Source organism: Solea solea, chromosome 15 (genome assembly GCF_958295425.1).
Source record: "Solea solea chromosome 15, fSolSol10.1, whole genome shotgun sequence".
Taxonomy (NCBI): domain Eukaryota; kingdom Metazoa; phylum Chordata; class Actinopteri; order Pleuronectiformes; family Soleidae; genus Solea; species Solea solea.
The window spans coordinates 16438143-16465980 of record NC_081148.1 but is presented as its reverse complement, the minus strand read 5'-3'; the positions used below and the strand labels follow the sequence as shown (position 1 = coordinate 16465980).

Here is a 27838-nt window from a genome sequence, read left to right as displayed (position 1 = left end):
GTAGTTGGCAAGCTTTTTAGTGATGAATCTGAACCGGAGCAATTCATTGATGACATCTAAATTTCCTCTGAAGTTGAACGTGTGAAATAATTCCGAGTCAGTTTAGCATTTTTTCCATGATTTCAACTTCAAAACTGATTTACTGTGAAACATAAGCTGCTCTCACCTTGTGATAAATCCACAGACCCTTTGTGCACTTTATAGTTTCACCACTTGGGGGCACAAATGAACAAGCAACTAATGGTGAATTTGATAAAGGTGTAACCTCACTGCTGATGCCATTAAGTTTAGGTGTTGCATACTAACACTTTGCTTCCACTGAATGCCCAGCACAAACTGGTGTGCACACATTATACTTTCATTCACCCTTGTTGCTCTGTACTGCAATCCCAGATTCCATTGTGTTTTGCTGTTGAAGTTTGCTGCTGAGGACATTGTAAATCAGGTTGTCGTCCTTGGCAAGCAGCCATGATAGATTGCCTTATTAGGTGTAATTATGCAGATTGCTCTGCTTATAATTATAAAAGTGTAAACACATTCAGCGGGAATGCTCCTTTTCACCATTGCAAATCGGAAGAGAGCAGTGGTTTCGTGCTGCTGACGTTTTAGCACCAGGTGGCTTGAGCAAGTCATTGAGATTCTGCAAGGTGAGAACAACATAGTTGCCTAATGTGTGCAACATCTGTTTTGTGCTTTAGTCACAATTTTCGTCTACAAAGACGTATCAGACACGCCGGAGAAACAAGAGATATCCTCATCTGCTCTCATACCAGATGGCAGATTATATTCATCTTACTGGTTATGTTCATCTTGCAACAATAAAGAATCTGCAAGAACGAGTCCTTACCTCTAATGTATTTGTGCTCAATAAATGGATCAAGTGAAATTGTCATCGTTTATGTTCATTAAATTGGTCCGTGCTTTCCTCGGGGTTTGTTTCATTGTCTACATGTGAACAGTCAAGTGAAAGGGGAAAACGGAGAAGGGCATATTATCCTCTGTGTCACGCTGCTAATTTGGCTTTCTCCGGGGCTTGAAATGCCTCTGTATTCCCTGTAAACCATGAGATCAGCTCAGTGGTGCTTTAAGTTGAGGACGATGTTGAATGGCCAGGGTGCAAACAGAAGCAGGCACACTGCAGCTGAGCCTCGTGCTCTCCAGTCCTGAACTCTGAACACTGAACACTCTTCCCAGCTGAACCGGATTGTGTTTATCAGCAGGCCTTTTATGTCCACATGTTCTCTACATTCCCATAACCCGTGCTGCATGCCGAGTCTGCAATCAGTATTCCCTCTCTTGTGTGAAATGGTCTTTTATTAGCAGGCAAAGCAGACTTGCTCAGATTCAGCACCCTCCCCTGTGGACAGTGCTCCACTGCCAGCCCTGGCATTGTGCATGCTTTGTTTACACATGTGTGTGTGTGTGTGTGTCTGTGCGCTCATATGTTTATGATTGAAAGAAGGAAAGAGACAGAGAGAAATAGTTGCCTACAGGATTTGAGCTGCAGCATCATCACTCTTCTAAACTCTTGCTAACGATAGACTGCAGAGTTCAGTAGGTTTAGAACAAACACAACAGAATTTTCTGTGGCGATGGAGAGGAAGGGACTGTGTTGGAACTGCTTGAATCCTTTTTTTTTTTATATATATATATCCACAGGGCCATTGTCAAACAATGTTACTCAAGTCACAGAGTGAGAAAGAAAGGGGTGAAGAAGACTCAGGAAGAATAAAGGTAACGGAAATAAAGGAGAAATGAGATAAAAGTAAAAAACAGAACTGTATTCCGCCTGTCCTGCATTCTAATGTACTTTATTTCTATTGTTTACTGCTTGTCAATGTCCACACAGGAGAGGAGAATTGGAAAAAAATTGCAGGAGAGTAGAGAGAGAGATTGTGAGAGGAATCAGGGCTGAGGGACATAGCTTCAATTTCTGCTATCTGCCTAAATAGGCTCGTCCTCTGCAATGCACTAAGGCGCCAGTGATTCGCTATGTGAATGCTGCCCATTTGCATAGCCACTCTCCCTCCTCCTTCCTGGCTGGCTGCTGAGGCTCCCCCTCCCTCTGCCCTCCTCCTCCTCCTCCTCCTCTCTCCTCTTCCTCTTGCGCACATCTTCTGGAACTGTGCTGCCGATTCTGCCTGTGTGTGTATGTTCCTGCCCAGGGCTGCTCTCTCTCTCTCTCTCTCTCTCTTTCTCTCCCTCTCTCTCTCAGGTACTGCCGTTGCTATCGCTCGGTCTCATTGAGAGCAGAGATCTCTAGATGGGGAACGGGTGCGCACTTGGCACAACTTACAGGTGCAATCCCGCTTTTACTGCCGCAGCTGTCAGACACGACATGCATGTGATACTTGGATTTTACTATGGCACAGTTCCTCTGGACATCCTTTGAGACCCTTGGAGGTGGAAAAGGAGGCAAAGTCAGAATGTCTGGCTTGGTTTTCTGAAGAGATCCACTTTGCACAGGTGCTTTCAGTCTCCTTCTGAAGTTGGCTTTCTTTTTTCCTTTGCATTTGTATTTTTGGGAATATGATCTGTTTTTGGTGCAAAGATGTTTCTAATTTTGTGAAGGCGTAACAAGAGGAAAGAGAGAAACAGAACAAGGCAACTAGGGGAACTGGAGCAAGCTGGGATTTCTTCATTGCGTTTGAGGTTGCCCTGATTTGTTGAGTGAATATTTTTGATAGTTTTTTTTGTAAATTATGATTTATGATATATCTTCCTGGGTGCTACTACGGATTTCCTAACTCAGTGGTGAACAGCAAATCCCACCGTAACTGACATTTTGCAGTGTGCCCCTTTTGCCATTTTTTTTTCCTCCTCTCTGGATCTGTGAGAGTGTCTCTTGGCGTACTGAGATTTTGCAGGGCGAGAAGTATGGGGCTGTAAGGTTTACTTGCAAGTTCCACCTCGATCTGAAGCATCATCTGGCCACTCAGGGAAGATGTTTAAAGGCTGGAGGTCGCGATTCTCTCCCCTGCGGCCCGTAGCTGAGCCCCTAAACCAGCATTCAGCTTCACTTACCCACCTGGCCTTGTGGATCACTGCCCTGGCCCTGGGCTTTGTGGCAGGGTCAGAACCAGGTACTGTGGAGAGTCTCCACCACATTCACCTCTCCCATGGAAACAAGCGTCACCATATTGTGCCTATTGCTATCCACAGATCACCTGCGTCCTTAAGAGCAGGGCACAGTAAGTATTTCCTTGTCTTATAGTCAGTATGCAGTCTACATGGACAGGAAGTTTTTTGTTTAACAAAAAGAAAAGTAGAAGCTTTAATCATTTATGTTTACTTTTTAAACAGTCAATTAATCTTTGGTGTGTGCCAGTTAAGTGCATTTGATATTTTTCACTTTTTTGTGTTGAAGTATTCCCTTCGTGAGACACACAGAGCCCTGTGCACAGTGTCTAGCTTCGATCGGTCCCCCTTTTTTCCTTCTCAGCAAAATGCCCTCTGTCTCCATGTCTGAGATTAGCCATATCCCTATCTCCAGATGCTCTGCTGTGTCCAGATTAGGGAGGATTAGAATGCTGAAACGCCCCGCGTTGCTCCCGGGTGTTTGGTAGAGGCGACGATGTATTGCCTCCAGCTCTGCATCGAGCCACACCTGGCTCCTGTCCAGTACGGTGTGTAGACGAGGCCTCGGTGGCAAGAAGGTTTATGACATAAAGCTTGTAAGAGTTAGCAAGAAAGAAAAGTGGATGTAGAAATGATATAACATCAGTGTTAACATTCCCGTTAGACAATGCTCACCTCAATATAATTTGTGTGAATGTCATACTGTAGTCTGCTCCTTTTTTTGACCATTTTTTTCCCCCATTGTGTGAAACTCGAAGTTCTAACGTAAAGAATCAGGTTTGAAGGTTCGTCTTTAAAAAGAGCTGAAAAGATACGCCTGTTCTTTAGTCATCATATAACCACCATTATGTGAGTGACGTAATCACTAAAAGTGTAACACTGATGTCATGCTACTAAAGTCCTGCTTAACAAAATACACCAACTCACAGCTGCAATGCTCTGGATTCCGCTCAAATAAATAAACCTTAGTTCTTGTGCATGTGGATACAATAACGAAGCAGCATCGATGTTTTCAAGGCAGTTTATATTTTTTTTTTTTTGGACACAGGAGCACCTCGAAAAACAAGGCCGGACTCTGCATTGCTGGGCAGAGTTCGACCTCAAGGAGCAAGGGAGTGAGATGATGATAGAGATGGGACGTTTTGTGGTCCCGGCTGATACAACCAGAGAGGCAATTAGGCCGCTCTGCCATGACCTGTCTGGAGTGGACAACACTCAGGTCGCATCCTGCCCCAGCGGGCACACATGGTGCTTTCAGGCAGATTCCACGACTTAATACTATAGTTGTCATGGTGAGAAAATTGCAGGAGCCAAACAAAAACCTCTCCTGGGAACATGAAAAAGTTCTGGGTTGATCCGTGCATGCAGGCACATAAAAGCAAAATCGTACCTGGCTTGAGGACAAAGCTCATGGCTATAAAGGTCCAGTGCTGTTGTCCTAGCTATGCTGCATTTGGTTTCATTTTCAAAGGGCTTTCTGATTGCTGCAGCAATTAAACACGTATTTTGTCTGTTTTATAGTTAAATTTGTGAACGCAAGCATAGAATGCTGCTTAGGTTTGATGCAGATTGCCATCTCTACTTTCTATACTTTGGAGAAGGGAAACAAACCTTATGTTGTGTTTAATTCCTCCGTCCTGTTTGAGTTGTTGTTGTCATCAACAATGTTGGAATTGAATCCTGTTTGCCACAACTGTACCTGCCTTTTATTAATATTGTCATAGTGCATTTAATATTCTCTCGAGTGATTAGAGCACACACAGCTAATAGAGTGCTGAGAGTTCTGCTGAATGCAAATACCCTCCATCTGAATGTCAGGAAACAGGAAAATACTTTTCCCCCCACTTAGTTTGTAGCTTCATTTGTTAACTCTGGTTGTCCCAGTGGTCTGCTCTTTGTCTAGGTTATTCATTATTTTACACCATGTGAGCACAAAACTCCTGTATATGATTTTATAGGAAAACACATTTTATTCTGTGTATCAGCAAACCCGTAATGGAACACACCCTTGATTCTCTTATTGTTGAATTTATATATCTGTCATTGATTTATGTGGAAAGAAGAAAAAAAAAAATACAATGGTCAGGATGTATGAAATTGAGTTGGAGTGTGATGCATTGTTTGTTTAGGGCTAGCAGTAATGAGGTTCAGACAGCATCAACTCCGAGTTGCAGACAAACCATTCATCATGAATAGACTCCCAGAGGTGCTAGTCCTCTTTCCCAGAGATGGATATAATGCTTGATATGCTGAATAACCAGGTTATCATATTTTCCTCCATACCTCCTCTTCTTATTTATTGAGACTCAATAGATGAGATGGTCTGATATAGAATAGAATAAATATTATAGAGGGTTTTTTTTTCCTGACTAATGCAGAAAAATTGGTGGAAGAATTGAACTATTGGTGCAGAAAAATGCTCGGTGCATATGCTCACCCCCTCATAATTAAAACCCACATGTTTAACCCTTACGTATAATACGTATGTATAACCCATAAGTAGAGGAGGCCGACCCTGTGATTCATGACGCATATGTGACTTACTTAACACATCTGAGAAAAGCCCCCGCCCCCTCAAAACCTCTGCTCCGTCAACCGCGCCATAAAAAGCTTTTGTATTTCCAAACTCTGTGGTTTGTATCAAAGTCAGCAAAGCAATTTAAGATTGATTAAAATTAATTTTAAAGCACTCCATCCTTGGCGCTAGTGGCTGAATGGATTAGAGACCATGCTTGCTTGCCTCTGTGCTGGCACTGCTGCAAAGAGCAGGTGAGCTAAGGGAAAGAAGAAAAGAAAAAAGAGAAAGGGGAAGAAAGTTAGAGAAAGGGGAAGAGTGGCGATGAAGCGGGAACAGAGGGAAAAGTGGATCATCTCTAATGCCGCCTTGCTCTCGCTGTGCTGTGGGCTTGCATAATATAATTACTCCTGTGTCTCGGAGTTGATGTCATTCTGCGATAGTGTGAGGATGACGATATCTGAGGCGGCAGAGACGATAGCCGCCCAGATAAAGATATGAGTACATGTTTCTCTGCTCTACAGAGAGCATAGGCTGTTATTGACCCATGATTGAGAGAGTCATCCTCCTCTCCTCCTCCTCTGATGAGTGAGAACACAAACACCCTCTTTTTATTTGTGCGCACTTTAGGTCTTTAACCTACTTCCATCTTGTGAAACTCCCTCCCTCCCTCCCTCCCTCCTTTTTTTGTCTCTTCCTTTGCTTCCTTGCTGCACTTCGTTTCCCCTCGACTACTCTCCCTAGCCCACCCCCAGCTCAGTCGTTGATCTACAGAGCCCATCCAAGCGGACCGAGTGGACAGGCGTTTGTGCCTGCAGTGGTCTGTGTGGTTTGGGTTGTGACCAGGACATGGTTGACATGAAGGGAAATGAGACCTGACTGTGCGTGCTGTGGGCAGCGAGGGGTCAGCTTAGTAATGCGTCCACTCTCAGATTAGAGAATTGAAAGACTTCTTGATCTCTCACATGCATAGTTCCTGAATGAGTTTGAGTCAGGCAGAGCTTTACCTATCAGGCACCACTCAGTGAATCGTCAACATCGTTTTTAATGAACTCCTCCTTTCATGTTTTAACACCGTGTCTGTCTGTTTACACCTCTGCCGTCCTTTTAAAAGGTAGTATTTGAAAAGTCTCTTCAGAGCAGAATACATTGCATATTTATGGATGAAGAACATGAAAAACTGTTGTATTCCCCAGGAAAGTAGAATTTAAACAAACACCAATTGATTAATTAAAATGTAATAATATATGAATGAGTGGAGATACAGGTATTGTAGAGAGAAATACATTTTTACAATATGGTTATTGTATTGTAGCTGTACTCTTGCATTGTTTATCCTAACAACATTAAAATCGGCCCAGCCAACACTGGTGCCCTTATTAAGTCACCAGCCAAGTTTGAAGCCTGTCCTTATGCAATTAACAGTCAGACATCTATAGACAGGGGGTACAGTACGTGCCTGAATGTTTGTGTTTATGTTTTTTTTTAATTTGTGGTGTGTTTAAATGGTCACTTTTGCTATTAAACAACAAAGATACTGATTATTGATTTTTACATTACATTACATGTCATTTAGCAGACGCTTTTATCCAAAGCAATCAGCCAGGGGTGGAGTCGAACTTGCGACGATGATGTCTAGGGTACCACTGAGCCACTCCACCCCCCGATTTAGTTTCAAGTAAAACATGAAGCATAAATAGTGATATTGAAATTATGACATAATGTGAGACATGAAAATGGCTTGTTTAGCTGTATATATATATGAGCTATGTACTGTATATATATATATATATATATATATATATATATATATATATGTGTTTATTTATATAGATGCATTTCTATTGATATGCAAAACCTTGCAAAACCAGTTCTGTGATTGACAGATGGATAGACAGGCATCACTTACCTTTATAGATAGATGTTAAGTTGTAATGAGGATGATTATAGCACCATAATTGACAACTCCTTGCATAACCTGGGGGTGTGTGTTTATAGGTCACATCTTGAGGCTTTACAAAATGTGTTTTTTCGTCTTCTTATGTGTTGTTGAGTCAAAGTAGCATAACAACAGAAACAGGGATAATTATGCAGAAGTCATTTATCTTATTTTTGTTCAGAAAAAAACAAGCCAAACAAACTTTGAATTGTGGCGTGTTTCCAATTTTGAGTAGTTTTTACTCAGTTGTGTTTACGTACAGTAGTTGGTAAAATTGATATTATCATTGCCTTGGTTGTGCTGAAAAAAAGGCTATAAGACACTCTTTATTGTGCATTCTTATAGCCTTTGTATATATACGTTTTAAAATAGTAATGGGGGAAAAAAAGCAGCCCCAATGCTCTGTGTTCTGAGGATTAAACGTAAGATTATATGACACAAATCATTAGCTGTAATGTAAACCCTGTCATGAAGGAAGATGCACTTGGAGTGTGTGAAAATATAATTGTCATCATAATGATAGAATAATTGTTTCTGGTAAGGTCAAAGGAGAACCAGCAGAAGAAATATGATCACCTCCAACCACAGGGAAGGCCACAGAGGAAGGGTTTCTGTGGCAGTTAGCTCGGAGAAGACAAAAATGTGGTTTACAATTGATCATCTGATCGATCACGATCTTTACTTGGATTTCACGCGGTCGCGTTGGGAGGGGGTTGAAAAGTCCGTCCGCGAGCTCCTCCGTGTGGGCGGTTTGATTGACAACATTATAATTATTCTTAGCGCACACAAATTGCCCCGGTTACTTTAAAATCACATATGTTTCCCTAATGATGGTTTCACACATGAATAGTTTGTTTTTTAATGAATTGCTGTCCTGTGTAACAATAGGATCCCTCAGTAAGTACTAAACATGTCATAACTGTTCCCCCCCCCCTTGCAATTTACAACTGCACACCTGCAGCAGAGTGGCAACAAAAAGAAAGCTGCCACCTAATCCACTCTAATAGGATTGTGTGGATTCACCTTCCTCGTTGCACTTTCCATGTCTTAGCCTCAGGCCTGCTGGCAAAGGCTGATAAAAGCACGTCTGCCTAACACCTAAGCACAACCTAATATTAGCACATATTTTGCAACATAATATAGAAATACAATGCAGACCCGCGCAAGTATTTTTTTTCCCTCTACATATTCATATTTGTTGGTAGATTCATTGCATTGGTGTGAAAGAGGAAAACAGCTCTCACACGCTGCTCCATCAACGCCAGATAAAGGGAAGGTAGAGCCTTGTATGAATCAGAAAGGCGGCAGTTGCACAGCACAATAAAAACTCTCTGCCGTACACTTTTTTACAATTTCTCAGATTTGCTTTATTGTTTAATTGTCATAAGGTATCCGGCTAATTAAATAATATCGCTCCACTTGGTAAAGGTTTACTTACAAAGGGAGCTTACTCAGCAAAAGGCAAAGCAGATGTTTAATCCTGCAATTTAGACAAAGGCTGGCCAGCTCTCTCCTGGGTGCAGCTTACAAAATAAAGTAAACAACTAAACAATTAGGCAGTGTCACGCAAGGAAAACATGTAAATTAGCACATGAGAATGAGGAATGAGCTTGTTCTGTGGCAGTACTTGTAGAGCACCTTCTTCGTCCACATGTGCCGTGTGTTTTCTGATGAAAATGATCTCATAATACATGATACACTACTGTAAGGTAGTACAAGTTGTTAGTTTATATCGAACCCTCACGTTACACTACCATATATGTTGTGCACTGCGTATTGTATATCGATTTGTGTGTGTTAATGAGTATTTTGTGGCTCACTATCTCTCTCTCTCTCTATATATATATATATATATATGTATATATATATTTATATTGCCTTGAGCTCACCAGTGATTTGAACAAGGAATCAGGTGATATTTTGCCTTGCATGTAGAGGTAGAGACGTATTATAGTCTGCAGAAAGAAACACTCCTGTAATTATTCAGGTCTTCTTTAGACTGCAATAACATTGGCTTTTATGAATACTCCTGTGAAGAACTTGTGAGAGCTGTATTTGTGCTGATGCAGACGACATATGGTCATGGGTAGCCAGAGATGTCTCTAGTCTCAGATCAGAGCTCTGGCCCTGAACTGTGTTTTCTGCCTCACTTCCATTGTGTAATTATTCCCCAACACTTGTCTTTTTCATTAATTAGAACTGCAGTCATACCCCACATCTGTTGGCTCCCTAACAGAGGAGACAGCAGCTTCTGGAGATCATTTCGAGTCTCTGGTGTTTGGCATATGCTAGCACAGAGGCGCGTATATGGTGCACTGATCCCTGATGGCATGTAATCAGTCGATCGGGTTTGTAGAAAAGAAAGAGCCAAGAATCAACCGATGCGTGAATTTCTTTAAGTCGAACTTTTGATATGCATGTCTGCTGGCGTGCGAGTAAAAACACTGGGATTCAGAGAAATCTAATCACCAATTTTCTGGCAAACAAAATGGCTGACCTGAGCTGAGAGAAAGGGAGCATTGTGTCTGAGGAGCAAATGAGGCAAGTGATGATGAGAGAGTAAATTAGAAGCTGTCAATACTGTGAGACACTTCTATCAGAGCCAAGGCTGTTGGCTGGGGAAGCAGATATGCAGCTGCTCAGGGTAACAAAGGGCCCGTTTGGTGTATTGCTCCATTAAGACACTGAGTCTTGTCAGCTCTGCCTGGATGGACCACACTGCTTCACAAGGCAGGGGCTCATGTATCACTTTGGGCATAGGGGAAGTGAGCATGGCCGAGGAGGGAGGGTGGGGGGGAGAAGGGTGTGAGTGGCAGTGGTCGACTGAGCATTCATGGCGTAATGTTACCAGCCCAGGGGGGCAGAACTTTACTTCAACCATGAATTGATGGTCCCCTGCCGTGGAGAGGGAGGGCTGTTGGTGTGGTTACCCCGGGGCCCCGTCGTGATGAGGTGAAGGCTTATCTCTTCAGAGCAGTATAAGGATAAAATATGGTGAAGTATTGCAACAGGATGATGTCAGGGCAGATTTCTTGATTCGCAATTTCTGTCAAACTAGATATAAGCCACATGTATTATCAGGCTGTGGAGTCCATCTTAACACAATACTGACATGCAATATGTATGTTGAGTCACTGTAAGTATCCGTCCATCCCATTGTGGCCGCACAGCATTTCCTGCCCTGGCTGACACTGTATACAATTTCCACAGCTGTGTATTTGTGGTTCTTTTTTTAAAAGCAAAATAGGACTGTTCTTGGTTTAAAAGTAAAACAAAAAGTGGTCAAAGAAATAATCAATATAAAAACAAGGACATTAGCTGATTATGTCTCATCTAGTTAGTGAGTACAGTGCCTTTATATACGTCCTCTCTTAAAAATACATGAGAAAAATGACCCCACCATAAAATATATGGTGAAAGTGATTACATTTTTCTTCCTACTACCTTGTGTAATAACCGTTTTTCTATCACTGATCTTTATCTCCCTCACTTTCTCCCACTCTCTTCTTCCCTCCTGCATGTTTGATGCAGTCGCTTTGCACCGTAGCCTTGAGGTCTGACTTAAGTGCTCCTGTGTTTTCCTTCCCTGTCCTTGTGTTTATTAGGTTTTCGTGGCTCCTATGATTTTGAGCCCACGTCTCATACTCTTTAATAGGGATGTCCAATCACGGGGGCAGGCGGCAATGCCCCACTTTCTGTCCCCACTTAATTTAATTACATCGCATTAGTAAAGCAGGGAGTGAGGGAGCGGGGGGGGGTTGGATTAATCCTTTGCAGCTTATAAAGACAGGTTGGACACTGTCAGCTGTCCTATGCAGGGATGCTGCTTTGGGATTGACTTCATTAGAAAGAGCTTAAGGCACACAGGTCACTGGATATAGTTAAAACAATACTGTGGAAATAGGACAATTAGATCATTGCCTAGTGTAGCCGAAAGACTAAGGGAGGCTTTATGTCACTGTGTTTTAACCATATGTTTTTCAGCATTAATGTCATTGAGTGTATACATATCTATATATATATATATATATATATATATATATATATAGATATGTATACATACAGGTTTAGTGTTACATTTACACATTTAAAATGCTGTATGATCTCAGCATATAATATAAAATAAAATAAAACAACGTGTTTGCCTCAGTTAGGTATACATCATATCTCTATACCAAGCAGTAGATTTAACTCAATTCTCTATCGGCTGATGGAGAAGATTAAGTCTCTGGGCAATGAAGTGAAAAAGTTTATATTGACTTTGCTGTATATATGCCAATATGCCCAGACTTATTAAGCCAACCCAAAGTAAGCAGGCAGTCTGCACTCTGAGTTGATTTAGCACCTCTGTCCACTCTGCTTTCTGCTGACTGCAAAGAGAATAGCTCAGCTCCAGCCCTCTGATAAAGACCAAAGGAAGGATTTATCACTTAAAAAAGAAATAAAGAAAGAAATGTGGTGGAAGGCAAAGCAGAAGTGTGCAGTTCACAGTAGTTTATGTTATGGGTTGGTTTCATGACAGACCTGCAGCAGTTAATAGACTAACTGCTGAAATTGCCCAGTTTACCCTCCATGGTCACACAGTAAATGTATTGACCCTTTGCTATCAAGGTCGTAACGATGTATAAATTGGATAAGATGCTCGCACTATTGTGTTTCATCTTGCTGGGGGAATCAGAGGCTCGCATGTATAATAGAAGTGCAGGTTGCATGGAAGGTTTAGTTAGTTTCAGCTTCAGCCTGTGATGAGACCTTTTCTCTTGCCTTCTAATTCTGCACCTGCAGTCTATTCCATTCTATGGGAGGCAGTTGTTTGTGCTGAGAGAGGATTAGGAAAAGTCAACACTCCATAGTTCTCCAGCCTCCCAAAGGGCCGCTGGAACACCTTTGAAAACACAGAATGGTGTGTTTTTTTTTCTCTCTTTCTCCAACAAAGCTGAATGAGGTTTAAATCGTTGAAAGGACCTGATCATACTGCAATAGAACTCCGAACAGTTATTGGAGTAAAGATTGATTTGGGCTTGGCCATGGTGATCCAGCTTAGTCCACTGCCCTTGCTTGCTTGCTTTTATTGTGCAGTGGAATTGTCTTTATTTTGTGCCCAAGGGACTGACATTGTTCTCCCAGTTGCTGACTTCAAACAACTGGAAGGACATTTTCTCTCTCGGCTTATATTTCCCGAGCCGCTGTTGTTCACTCATCTTAATTATCCTAACAAGCAAAAATGCTGCAAGTCAAAGGTGACAGGCAATTAATCACCCCACATGTCAAAGTGTTTAGCAATGGCAGTTGTTAAAGTGACACGTGACAGGATGGTGTATACGCTGCAGGCGTCTGAGCCAAGACCTGACAAGTGAATCGGGTAAACATTAGAACTAATAAGTTAATCAAATCCCTCCCTGCTGATTACCTATAATAACACACGTTTGCAACTGGTCTATTTTTAATATGCAAACATGGTTGTGTTGGTTTGTATACATTGTTTTTACAGACGTGATTTTGGATATCTATATGCATCAATTTCCATTAAAAAAAAAAAATATTTTTCTAACATCTTTAGGAATAAACACGGTGTATATATTAATCCGTGCACAAGTGGTGAATCGTGGCTAGAATTTAGAACACGAGGAGAAAACTCATTTTGAGATACGAGCCTTTGAACTCGTGTGTTGTAAAAATTCAATACATTTTTATTAGAAGCCACTGATGCATGAGCTTTGGTGAATTAGGGAGAAATTCCAGATGCAATTATATTAATAATAGTATGGATGCAAGAAGCCAAAAATATCAAAAATTACATCTCATACATGTGAAAATGTTCGACAAGGAAACATCATTTGCTTTTTTAAACGAAAGCAATGCACCTGCAGTAAATGGCTTATAAAATTGATTATAAGAGTAAGAAGTACTGTATTCTAACAGCTGCATTTTCAATGATATAATGGCCTCATGGCGGAGTAGTGGCTAGCACTGTTACCTTAGAGCAAAACCACACATGTTTTGGCCTCTATGGAGTATGCATTGTCTCCCTGTGATTGTGTGGGTTTTCTCCGGTTACTCCGGTTTCTTTCCACAGTCCAAAAAACATGCGGAGGTTAATTGGACACTCGAAATAAACCGTAGGAGTGAGTGTGTATTTGTCTCTGTATGTTGGACTGGCGACCTGTTCAAGGTGTCCCCCGCTTTTTCACCTTGTGTCAGCTGAGATTTGGCTTCAGTGGGCACCCATTATCATAGTGGTCAACTCAGGACAACAACAACCAGATGAAAAAGCCTTATTTGTGTGGTTGCAGCTATAAGAGGCTTACATTGTCATAATATAAGGCACATATACATACGTTAGAAATGTGAGACTCAACCTCCGCGTTGAGCAAAAAATACTGTGCTTACTTTAGTACAAAGTAGGAATTAATGACATTTTAATTTTCAAAAATATTAATTAGTCTTCACAGTCTTTTAGCATGATTCTGCGTTCAGTGCAAAATGTGACAGTGTTCAGAAGAGGGCAGAATACATTATCAGTAGATGTGGTCTACGTCACGGACTTTTATACGTGCAGTGTCGAGATCTCCTTCAAAAACGAGGATTCTTTATGTTGTTGTGCAAAAGGTGCACAATTGCCAGGGGCTCATGTGGAGTATGGTGCTACAATTGAAAGCATTGAAAGCATCGGTAAGAGCTATATTTGCAAGGAATTGAACTGTTCAAATACAGTTCAAAAACTGGCAGCCAAGTGCAGTGCAAGTCAGGCTATGGAGAAGGCGCATCCACCACCAGCTTGTTCCTCCGTCACAGTACACCGACATGCAGATGTACTTTACCTCAAACAATAAAGCAATTTTCCTGCTTGAGGGAATTACATCAAAGTCAAATTGGCCTACAAATCCACAAAATGGCTTGATAAAGCTATTAGGATCCGTACATGCTCGCTCCGGATAAAGTAGCACAGAACATGACTACAGCGCTACATGTGCCGACTTGGAAGGTGAAAAGGACACAAGCAGCAATCCCAGGTGATGCAGAGTACCATTGCTCTTCTACTCCTGTGAGCAGTTAAGTTCACAGCATGTCACCAAAATGCCAAGCAAGCACAGACAAGGAAGGCCCTGACAGAAATGTCACCCCCACAAACACAAAGCATGACCGTACACCAACAGGGAAGTACAGTTCTATGCTGGTGGATAGAAAGTAATGCTTTACCTTAATAGAGGCAACAGCCATGAACAAATCATAGAAGTTGTATGAAATAGGTTGTTGTAGTAATTTAATAGATGCCATATAAGGTAAAAAAGATGAAGAAATGTGTGATTAAGCGGCATGAATGTGATGGCAAAATAATACAGAACGTGGAAGGTTTGAGAGAGAATCATATCGATCCTCTATCCATTAACGCATTAAAACTAAAATAGCACTTTAAAATATAAAGACCAAAGCGGAAATTTGGGTCCTGTTCGTTGAAATATCTTCATTTCTGTCTAACAGAAAACAGATCATATTCCAACACGTAATCTACCTACTCTAAGAAAGAATAATCATATTTTTCCTTTATCCATTATTGTTGGTTCAAGTGACAGAGGATTGACTCGGCTAATTATGATACTCTGGGATCTGGTGAGAAATGATACTGTGGATCAAACATGGATCCCTGGACTATATACATAATAATAATAAATAGAAGTCAGTGTATTGGCATCATTATTTTGGATCATGGGGTGTGATGTAGCATTTAATTATACAGTGCAACTGTGTGAGCGGTGCCCCTACTTGACCGTCTGCGTAATTCACAGCCTTGTTATCACTGCCAAGTTAGAACATGCAGCTGAAAAGACATTTAATTAGCTATGAGTTTGAAAGTTTTGCTTCATATCCAACATTCAGTTTACCACCGCAATCTCCTTAACATTTAATTGCCCCAAAAGACAAAATATAGTGAGACAAGGGTAGATTGGGGGGGGGGACTCACAATTTTCCCCCATGACTCTAAATCTTCAGGAGCATTGATTGGAGATAGCCTCTTTACCAGATACCAGTGGTGTTTCATTGGATAATAGTGGCCTCGTAAATTGTGGTAATGATTTCTCTGGAAACTGAAATGGTAATCCAATAGACATCATTAAGCTTATTTTAATTGTACACTTCCCAGAGTGGGGGAGGCGGGCGACGTTATACCAGGATGATGCTATCCTCAATATGGCATTGTGCTTTTAAATGGTGTGGAAATGTACTATTTATGTAAATGTCCACCCACTCATTTCTGTCACTTTCACAAACAAGTTAAGTGCTTGGTAGATGTTGCAAATCCTTCCGTCTCTGCACTCATCTCCACTGTAAAGATGTACAGATTATAAGTCTGAAAACAGTATGTTTATGTATGTGCCGCAACATGTAGAAGATGAATAGAATATTTAAAGAAAAGAGACACGCAGGGAATGATCTCATCTTACTTATAAAAGCCCTTTCTAGTGATTCATGGAAATGATGAAAAATTAATTTCAAAAAGCTATACTATACGCCGCATCCCGGTTGATCTATTTTTGCACACCAGTCATTACGGGAATCCTTGGCGGAAAATAGACAGAAACACAATTGCTAGGTGCTGACAGAAATCAGATCCATAATGTCATATCTCCCTTTCATATTTCCATCACAACTATGTAATTATGATTGGATTTCTCCCCAGTTTCTCGGCAGAGGTGGTAATATGAAGCTCGTTACGATGGCTGCGTTTGAGGTCAGAGGAAAGACAGTCTGTGGGCCTGACCTTTATAGTAGCACAGTACAAACACGCTGCCTGGTTTGTACATAACTAACTACCTCACAACACAAACACTGAGGAACGCGGAGCTACGGCTCGTCTCTCTGCTTACATCTTCCCTCCTCTTCATACTTTGCTCCACAGTTAATTTAATATGCAGTGCTTGCGGCCCAGTTTGATCTGTGCTCCTGCTTCATTGTGGAAGAAATAGATGAAAACACTGAGAACTCAGTGCCAAGAGGGCCGTAACACACCGAACACGTTTGCTAGCCTGCACTCTACTATCCCACACACACCTCTCTGGCCAAATGCAGGGGGAACTCCTGGGATGGTGCTACATTTCAAATGAAAAGCACATAGTCTGCCAACTTTTATCATCTTTGCTGTTCACTGAGAGTGCAGCCAGATCTCAGTGTAGTCCAATGTAGGCAATTGATTTATTATCCTTAAATGGGGAGGCTTTTGTTTGAGGAGTCGGATCAACGGTAATGGTCTTGAGTAAGATCTACCACCACCTGCTCAAGAGGAAGACTCTGTAAATAGGTTTAGGAAATACAAATGTATGTGGAAGCATGCGAAGCAGGGAAAAAAAAAAAAAGCGTAATTACGTTCTGTTTTTTTCCAGGTTTGTATTGTGCGGTCTTGCATCTCAAAACCCATGCTTATTCGACCTAGATCTGTTCCTTTCTTTCTTTTTTATATTAAACAGTGGGTGATTGGGGAATAAACTGAAACTCTTGTCAAATTAAAGAGACAACAAACAGGCAAGTACTTCCAGGACACAACTGTATCTAATGACTACAACAGATCCATATCAGGCCCTGTGTCTCATGGGAGCAAACGGATAAAAAAAAATATGGTGCCAGTAGATAATTACTCCCACCACTGGAGTTACACAGGCACGTGTCTGCTGATTTCATGCCACCGCGCAGCCGTGTAGGTGTGCATTAGCCATGTTTCTTCATGTACGCTAATCTCCAACAACCCCTTGAGGAGTTCTTCCACTCGTCTTGAGTGGATTTTAGACTGCCTCACCAGTTATCGGTACATTTATAATCTGCACACTCTCTGAATCTTCCTGCGGAACCATTTATGTAACCTGAATGTCACAGAGTGGTAGATGACCTATGGTGCCTTGACATGTGGGTCTTGCTGTTTACTCATTTTTGCTTGAGGGTGACACATAGCCACATGTGCATGGCAGTACACTGAAATGAGCAATCTTTATATGATAGTGGGTCACCAACAGTAAATAAGCTGTCATTGGGATAAAGTGGGTGTCAAACTGTATGAATAGACAGAGGGGGAAATAGACGCTTCAGGGCCCAGTGAGTTCCAACAGTGATGTAATTTAAAAGAGCTTAATTATAATAAGCTGGAGCATGGAGGAAGTGTTTGGTGGCTTGGGGGGAAACTCTGGGACAGTGATGACAGTCCAGAGTCAGTTTCATGAATTGGAGATTGGTCTGTGAAGGGGCCAACATGAGATATGCATTGGTGGAACATGAAGGGTTTTCAGCTTTGGCTGCTGCACTTCATGAAAAAGAAATGATCCTCGCCTCACAAATATATCACACGTAATGTATTTCCCTTTGTCAAAGTCATTAAGTTTCATAACACTTCCATTACCAGAACAAGAACACTTACATTATTTCATTATGTTTTACAAATGCAAGTTATGCTTTATGAAAACAATAAATCCTGCTATGGATTTGTGTGTCCCACCATCACGTGCTAATCACGTTATTGTTAATTAATGACACAATTCTTCTTAGCTAATGGTTGACGGTGCGTATTGACTCGAATAAGAGGATCAAATTGGGAAAGGAACTTGAGAGTGGAGCGACACACTTTAATCACGGCACTGCAAAGGAAAGCCAGAGGGGAGAAAACGGCAGGAATAAATAAACAAATGCACAATTTATCGATAGTTTTATATCCTCGTGACCTGGTTTACAAGAAAATATTGGAATTACAGTCAGAATGATTTACAATCTATTGTTCAGGCTAGGGCTGTTTAACTCCCTGCCCCTATGAATATTAACACAGTGTTTCTCTTGCACACTCTCTGTTTCCCCTCTTCACTTACTCTCACACACACGCACACACACACACACGTAAATGCATAGCACAGTAGAGCTCCCTGTCTAATTTTTCATGAAGATAGCTGTTTTTTATGCTAATCTGACAGCTGCATTCATTTTCAGGCTTTCTCACAGACATTTATTTCCCAATCACACAGCCGCTCTTTCTGCACTAGCTAACGCACACACACACATACACGTTTTTCGCTGTCTTAGAAAAAAACAAATTGAAATGCTGTCTTAATGAAGGCTTCTAATTGGGGAGAAATAGACACTTATTTGATTGAGACAAGTCTGACAGCTCCAAAATGGTAGAGCGGTAGATGGTCGGTGAGCATCGAAACCTGAGACTATGGCTTAACACAAGGACAAACTCCCACTTTTAATAAAGCGCATCCTTACTGAGTTGTGAAGGACTTATTTCTGACCATCAGTTTGACTAGGTCACTGGCAAATTGCCGCGAGGCTCCTTCTCACTGAATAGTTAGGTAATTAGAAGCACTCTTCCATCAGCCGGGTCATGTTCAGACCTTTCACACAGCTTCCAAAGACAACGAGGTAATGCAGCGAGACAGGAAATAGCTGGTTTGGAGGTCACAAGAAGGGCATAATTGGACGCGTCAGTTAATATTGCTGCCGGATGTGTCTGCCTTTGAGGCTGTTAATGAAGCGCGAGAGACAGAGGGATGCCCGCTTGGCATGCTGGTTACCTGGGCATCAGGGACATGACTGCACATTCACTTGCATCCACTCGCTCTTCCCTCTGGAGGTGAAGCAGGCAGGGGCAGTAAAACTGAGTAATTGAGTGGCTTTATGAGGAAAGTGGCTCCTGCCTCCCACATTTTAGCGGAATTTTCCCCCTACTTATGAACTGACATGAGTGTACTTAAACCCTCAGACTGGACTGAGAGCTGTTCAACAATGATATGTTGCCCGGTGCTTCACGAAGTCACTACTCAGCACAATGTAACTCTCGTAACCAAGTGTGATCAGCGTGATCATGCTTTTTGTTGACATTCAGTGGTTCATGTCAGGTATACACTCTTAAAAAGATACTGTAAACAAAATCTTTCTCTTCCTTGTTTTGTCCTCTCTAGCTGGAACAACGTACATATTTGGGCGCGATGGTGGATTGATCACATACACGTGGCCGCCAAATGACCGTCCCAGCACGAGGGCAGACCGGCTAGCCATTGGTTTCAGCACGCACCTGAAGGACGCTGTCCTGGTGAGGGTGGACAGCTCCTCTGGCCTCGGGGACTTCTTGAAGCTCCACATCGTAAGTTGCTTTAAAATATAATACTTATTATAAATGCACTGCATGAGCACATGGTCGAATTAAAGCCCCTTTTTTCGATCACCTTTTATGAGTGATGGAACAACTGTTCTATTTTCAACCAATGTTGGATTTTTCTCATTTCTGTGTTGCCTCCCTGTGTTTTTAAACACTGATTTCAGGTGGGCGAGGATCAGTAGGAAAAGAAATTGTGTTTACTTGTGGATTTGGATGAATTTAAATCAGGCTTTAGTGACAGTTGGTGGGTTTTGTTTGCTAATTGTCAATCAAGGTTTTTCAATCCACACCAACTTGGCAAAATAACAGTTTACGTCTAAAAAGGGTTTGTTTGACACATTTTGTCATAAATTTAGGATATTATAAGGAAATACTTCCAGGAGCAATTCCGAAACAGTGAATGAAAGAGGGAGTCGACATTAAATTACAACCATTATGCCAACATGTATGAACATTACGTTATTGTTGTGTGTGGTAAAAGGGAGCCCATTGTTGCACAGAAGCTGTGGAACTCGGGGACATAATGTGGTAATAAGGGCTTTTTTCTATACAGTGCATCCCTGACCTGGACATAATTCTGCTGGCATCCATATGACCTTACTCTCACAAGCACCCATTTACTGACATCAGGGATGCTGGCTGGGAACATACAGGAATATTGCACACCAGACCAGAGCAAATGCACACACACACACACACACTTAGACAAAATTGTTCTTGAAGTTTGCCTCAAACCTGAGCTGCCCACACACTGAGACTCACACATACAGTAAGCATGCAGTGACATAAGTAGGGCTGTCCTGAGGACACAGAGCAGCCTTGATGGTGCTCTTATGCGACACCTCCGTACTCACACTCTGTCGTTCCAACAGCCTAAAGTGTTTTGTGTTTTTTTGCACCTAATTTAAATGTAGTATTAAGCCGATTAAAAATTATACATACTGTCCATTTTCATCAGCTTTTTTAATCAGCTCATCGGCTAAGACACAAACAAGATGTTCAAAAGAACACAAATGTAGAGGTTAGTGTGAAAAGACAGATGTGCCCACACCTTTCTCATTGCCAGCCTTGTTTGCCTTTCTCTGGTTTTCCTTCTGGTGAGAGTTTTAGTGGTTAGTGTTTTAATGTTTTTTTTAAGTAGAAATAGGCCCTTAAGATGCAGATGTGCTCCACTTCAACACTTGGTTCCGTTCCACCTGTAAAAATACCTGAACAGGTATAAAATAAGCAACGTTCACTTGGTGTATTCATTTCACGTGAGTGAGGAAACACATCTAACACAAAGGGTTTATTCCAGTGCAGTGTTAATCATGCAAACTCTGTAATCTATGTGTCAAATTATTGAAGTATTCATTGTCACTGTCTTTTGTGTCATGTGACAAACACCCTGGAAGTAAAACATGTGCATCTCCCCCATTCACAACATTTCGCAGAGAGCGGTATGACGAGGAAAGGCTTCTCGATCATACACTATCTTAATGGAAACATCTCTTACGGCACCAGGCTTTATGTTGCACTCGTGATAAATGCTAAAAGTGAGAGATTTGAGCCACCCAGACATGTGAGTTGAGAGAGGTGAGTCTCGCATTGGAATAAGGAGGTTATGAGATCATGCAGCTTACAGCAGATACATGCATAGCGCTGCTGGAATGTGCGGCATTCAATTGACATTTTACCGGGAGAAAACGCTGATAAGGCATGTTCTTACAGCAGGGCCAGTGGGTTGTGAGAATCGTCTCTTCTCTCACGTCGGGCGTCACTCTGAACGGCTTCCCTTAGTTGTTCATTTTTTTCCACATTAATCTCGGGGCTTTGTGAAATGTTGCATTTCATTAGAAAATGAGAGGAGCGTGAGGGGAAAATTTGATCTGAAGAGATAGAGGCGAGGCATGAGCGGGGGCCATGAAGAGACAGAAGGTCACGCTGTTGATTTGTGTTCATCAGGTTATTAACGACGAGCAACAGGAGTTTTTTTTTGAGGGAGCGGCACAACATTTTGGAAGAAAGAAATAAAACAAATAATGTTTTCTATTATTTCATTTGGTTTTAATTGATTATTTTAAAGTGCTTTTTTTTAAAGTACATTTCAACTAAATGTCACTCACATTTGCTTAGTTGCTGTATGTGGCTCATCCTAATGAAAGCAGGGAATGAAATTACACTGAATTATGAAACTGTAATACTTACATTGCAAACCATGTAGATAATAACGATTGCTACTTTGATGCATTTTCTATCAAATGGCAGCACTCAGATCAAGTCACCTTTAAAACCTTATTTAGTTGTACTGCCCCCCTTAATTGGATCATACCTTAACATTGATTTAATCTCTCTGTGGACTACTTTACCAAAACTGAAGAGCTGAGAGCCAGTTCATTTAAATCAAACTGGCCAACTGACCCTCTTTTCTGAAGTTAATATATGAAATAAGTGTGACAGAATCTTGATTTGCATTATTGACTATGTAAAAAACAAACAATTTGTGCAGTTGTCATTTCCTTCAGAGACCTAATTTGCAAACAGCAAATCTGTATCCCAACGGCATTCCTCTAATTCCTTTCTCTTACTTTCTGTGCATAAATGTCTTTGGAGTGCATCTTTAGCTGTATGAGTTTGGATTAGACCAGATTTTAGTATTTAGTCCCCCTCCCTCTTCATCCCATGCATCCCTTACCCCCCTAATCTCCTGTTCCCATTTCACAATGACAGGAAACCCAGCAGGGCTTGAAGGACGCCATCTCAGCTCACACTCCCGAGAGGGAATTTTCTGCATAATATGTGGTATAAATGCACCTCAAAGAAATTGTGATCCTTCCTCCGCGACTCTTCTTTCTATGATGAAGACTATGACTGTGGAGTCAGTGAACCATCAAATGTGCGACAATCACTTTCTGTGGGCTCATTACTGTAGCACACATGTAAGCTGGACCAGATTCATAATAATGTTTCTGCAGTTCCTCCAATTATCATTCTCCTCCAAGCCCTTACACTTTTGCTAAGGTGAGGCATATTTACGAGGCCACTAATAGGGATTAATATCTTTCCTGAAAATGAGATGTATTAAATCCTGAAAAGACAAAAAAAGAAGACACTTTTCCTGGGAAGCCTGGGAAATAAGTGTTTTTTTTTATAGACATAACATCAGCTCAACCCAGGTTATTTCGGACAGCAATAAATGCAACAAGAAGACATTACACATACGAGTTCCCAATCTTTTTGTGTATTATTATTTTTTATCATCGTGACCTCAACATCAACATTAGTTTGCATATGGATCTAATCTATAGTTTGATAGTTGAGAATGAAAACACATACGGTGCATCCGTGTGCGTCACAGCACGTGACATGTAAGTAAGGTAATAAAACATGTACAGTCCTTGTGTAAATAAAGCTGAGTAAAGTCAAGTTTTCACACAGCTGTTGGTGCACCTGGTGTCACTGCATATTACATTGCAGTCAGCACCCTGCGCACTGCTTGCAGGCACTGCTATGCATCAACTTGTTGCACAATGTCCATTTTCCATCACCCAGAGGAAGTTCACTTTCTGTGAGCGAGTTCAGATTGAACTGTCGGCCCGAGGTACTCAGATTCGCCAGTATAGTCCTGCAGATGAGACTTGATTTGCACTATATCCATGAAGTTTCACAACAATATATGTTTTTGCACCAAATACAGCGAAAGGAGCACTTTTTCAGCCCATGCACTTTCATGAGTTATTTGTCTAAAATGACCTGCTTGAGGTTATCAGTTCCACAGGCACACAGAGAAAAATCCAACAGGCCTGTTCAGTTCTACTGTCACATAATAAACAGACTCTGAAAAACGCAGGCAGAAGACCATCATTTAGAGTAGGATCGTGGCTGGTGCTGATACTAGCAGCAGCTCCATCACCAGTAGCAGATGTCTCTGTCTTTACAGAGGTTGTTAAAAACATGAAATACCTTCATAGGTCCATACTTAAGACTTACTTATTTAAGTTTCCCTCTTAATTCCCTAGCAGTTAATTGTTCTCTAGATTAAACCCTAGCTAGATATTATGCATGACTTATTCATGTAGTATTTGTTACTTAGTCTGTAAGCAGGGATACGCAGACCGAAGAAGAAGTGCAACAAAGTTTGTAAGACGTGGGTGAGCAAAGCATGCTAATGCACTTTACAGTGTAAAGTCCATAAAATCTCTGTGCCGAATATTTAAGTAGAGATACATTTTTGCTTAAATGCTGTTGAGGTGTCCCATCCCCCGTTATTAATTTTTCAGTGGCTCTTATTGGAAATCCATCTGTGCATTTTTAGAGAACCATTTACTCTGAAATGGAGGCTTTGGAGTTGTTTTTCTTTTTTTCCTTTGTCATTGAGCAGCATTGACAGTCACTATCAGATGCTCACCTCAGTGTCACACTGGGCCCAGAGGGGCCCACTGAGCTTGTTTTGTGCCTCCACTCAATCTCAGGGTGGGGGTGGAGACCATTCCAAGTACTTTCTTCTTTCCTTTCTTCTAATTGCAGGCACCTTTAAAAGAAAAAGAAAAAAGAAAAAAAACAACAAGCAAGGAATGTACTCTGGCTTAGATTCAGCCACACTATAGTTAATGCATTCTGTAGAGCCGAGACAGTGGTTGGGAAATAATGACTTATCTTGTGGAGCATTGCTCCCCCTGGTCCTCCTTTAGCCGACTACCAGAAAAGGGCTTCTCCTCCTGATGGAAGACACCTTTAATTGCAGTTTCAACTCCTGCTCTCTATCCTATTAATCATGTAAAATGGCTTGAGAAAATAATACCAAGCCTGCTGTCTGAGCACCTCCATGCTCAAGCGAGAAAATGTCATCTTTTTCTTTTTTTCTTTGCTGCAGTCTGCCTCACTGTTAGAGAGGTCTGATGATGCACTGTTGCGTGCTTCATTAAGTGAATATTGTACAGGGTGGTATGATGCTACAGGTAAGATTGTTACCTGGGAGAGGTGCCAAAGGTCTCAGTAGAGAACTTGTCTCACGCTATCCCCTATACTCTTATTAAAACACCTGCCCTGGGAACAGATCTTCTTCTCATCCACTACTCCTGTTAAGGTTTCAGATGCAGTAATTATCTCTCGTGCATGCTCTGCACACAGTCATAGAACGGACACGTATATAATGCCCCCTGGATTCACTGGTATACAGCTTTTCTGGGTTAGTCACGACATATTGTTCAGTTATTAGGCTCCAAGGAAACTGACAAATAGCCGGTAATGATTACGATATTTATAATACAGCAGAGAAAGCATAAATAACATGCATCACGTGCATCCAACTGTTTACCTTTTGTAGACAAGCGTGACAGTATAATGAAAATGCAATACAATACAATATTCTACATTCTAAGGTTAGCATAATACAACAGTTCTTAATTTCCAGGTCATAATAAATTGTTGAGCATATTGTTAAAATGAACCAGCTTTGCAAAACGTTCGTAAAAATATTTTATACTATATTGACAATCCCAGTATAAAACCAGTATGGATGTTTTAGTACTATGGTGATGACATGCTTTTAAGGCAAGGTCAGAACTAAAGGCAGCACGTTATTTCCAATTAAAAATGCAAAATCAGTCTTGGTTCACAGTGGTACGGTGATGATCAAAAGTAAAGGATTAAAAAAAATGCAGTGTCCCCCTTGCATTTGTACATGTCAGGTCTGATGAAGATTGCTTTTGATTATGAAGAAATACTGAACAGCCATGATGAACACAGGCGTAAACATCGATCAGAATCGACGAGCATAAACAACGGAAAGTCAATTTCACTGTCCATTGTTCAGGCTGACACAAATCACTCTGTCTTCTGGACTTTCCCCCTGTCTCACTGGCACGATATCTTCGGGCAGACAAATCTGCCAAACCGTTTCTCTATTTTTGTTGAAGCCGACTAAAAGCAACAGAGCGTGTCATTTGTGGATGAACACCATGGCAAGAAGATGCCGAAGAGTGGTATCTATTTTGTCTTCTAATTGAACATATTGTTTTGAAGTGGTCCAATCTCTAAACTATGAGTAACTGTATTGAAAATCAGAATTTACCTTTTCCATCTATAGGCACACTGTGGGTTAAAAAGGAAAAACTAATAATCATGGTTGGATTTTTGTCAGCAATGCATGATAAACCTCCCTCCTGCAGCCAGCTCTCCATTTAAAATCCACAACCAGATGCCTTCCTTCTCTTTCTCTGCCTTCTCTGTATTTCACTGAGTGTCATTGAAACTGCCATTTGCTTTTCACTGTGCTTGGCAGTATATTGTGCATTTTGTGGCAAAACTAGGCTAATGGCACTTTAATGGGGTGAGTTAATAGCTGGACCATGATAAGGACACAGCAGTGGAAGGAATGAATGGGGGAATTTTACTGACCTCATTTAGTTCCTCACTGCTGATACAGTGACACATACATGTCCAGGGAGGAGACAATGACAAGGCAGAATAACAAACCATTAGCATGTTGCTGTGCTCTATTTATGGTTACTATTAATGAACGAATTTGGTTGTCCTGTTTAAAGGAGCTGTCAAAATCACACCAAGAAGAATGGGCAAACAAAGTAAAAAGAGCCAAGAGTTTGGACACAGTTGTTTACTTGGTCAGGTTGTCCAGAAACAAAAATTATTTTCTTATTTTCATTTAGAATCGGAAAATTGAATTACATCTAGGATTGAATGTCATTTATAATATCATTTTATTATGGACTGAATAACCACATCATTAAATCTTAATCATTTAGATTTTTAAGAAATGGCAAATGAATTTGTGTGATCCCTACAACCGGTGTAATAAATTATCCTTATGGCTCTTTTTTAAAACAAAAACAAATTTTAAATTTAAATATGGTGAAACTAGTGAGCAGTGTTCCTCCCTACTGATACAGTAACATGGAGGAGACAATGACAAGGCATAATAACAACGTATTAGCATGTTGCCATGCTCTTCTTATGGTTACCATGTTTAAACTGAGATCATATGATGGTAATGGTACTGGTAAAAAAAAAAAAAGCATTGATTTCATGTCAGCTGTGACTTATATGTAAGAGTCAGTGGCCTCCTGCCTCTTTTAGTCATAGACAGTGCAGCCACTCAGCTCAGATGATGTACCTGACCTCAAAGAATCAAATCTCATCATCTCCATATTGAGAAGGGACAGCGCTAGAATCACCATTACTCATCTTTCAATTCCAATCATTTCTCAATTTGTTCCAGCTCTTTGCCACTACAAAGCCAAGTGGTCCATGAAGAGGAATGAGTGTGTGTGTGTGTTTGAAAGAGAGTGTTGGGGGGGGGGAGTGGACGATTTGTGTGTATGTGTATTTGAGAGGGCAGGACAATAATGTACCTTCACTTTTATTAGTGAAACAAATCACGGTGACTACAGCTTGTCTTTCTCAAAGCTTTTCATCAATATGTTATGGGCTTGCCTCATACAGAGCAATATTGCCATGGCTAACGTGGGATAAATTAGATTTCGTTGTCAATGTTACACTGTGAGGCATGTTCGCTTTTTGCCAGGTGACACGGTTAAGAGCATTGACATTCTGTGTATTTGTTATTGCAGTTGGAGGGATACATTTAGTTTGTATTGGCCCTGCCTTTTCACCTGCAAACCAGTAGGACATGTTCTTGTTGACCCTTAGGACCAAGTCATTCATTTGCATTGTATTTATTTTTTTATTCAAACCAAGTCCCAGTTTGTCTGTGGATATTGTATGTGGGTATGTATGCAGAGGATATGGTGATTTTGTGTGTTTTTGACTGGAGCAGTGCAGCATGCAGTCACCATAGTTGTTGACTTTTGACACAGCTGCCCTTGCCCTCAGGAAAGGATAAAAATAGATACACTTTTTCTCACTCCATCACAGTGAGCAGAAGTACCACATCTCCCAACTAACACAATTTGGAGTGCAATTTCTCCACAACCCATGTTTTGGGAATCTAAAATTGTTATGCACATTATTATTATTATTATGAGGACAAAATGCAAGTTTCCATACCCTAAATAATGAAATTCTAAGGTGAAAATCAGGGTTAAAATTTAATTAAAACTACAACTGTTTTAACATATGTACAGCAATATCTACTGCAACAGTTGACAATGCATCTACAGCCACTGCAGAGGGTGTAAGATATTTCCATAAAATTAAGATATACATCAATAAGTCA

The 27838-nt window shown here is 41.0% G+C and overlaps 1 protein-coding gene across 36 annotated transcripts in view; it reads left to right on the top strand.

Annotated features, from left to right (window-relative positions):
• LOC131473667 (neurexin-1a) overlaps positions 1 to 27838 on the top strand; it is a 218391-nt gene that overhangs the window by 121968 nt on the left and 68585 nt on the right. For 32 of the 36 annotated variants that reach the window (XM_058651089.1, XM_058651098.1, XM_058651097.1 and 29 more), the window contains one exon: positions 19469 to 19650. In XM_058651089.1, the coding sequence (XP_058507072.1) occupies positions 19469 to 19650 (182 nt within the window). Of the gene's footprint in view, positions 1 to 2129; positions 3192 to 19468; positions 19651 to 27838 lie in introns of those variants that run through there. The other 4 variants (XM_058651093.1, XM_058651092.1, XM_058651095.1 and 1 more) reach the window with 3 other exon arrangements.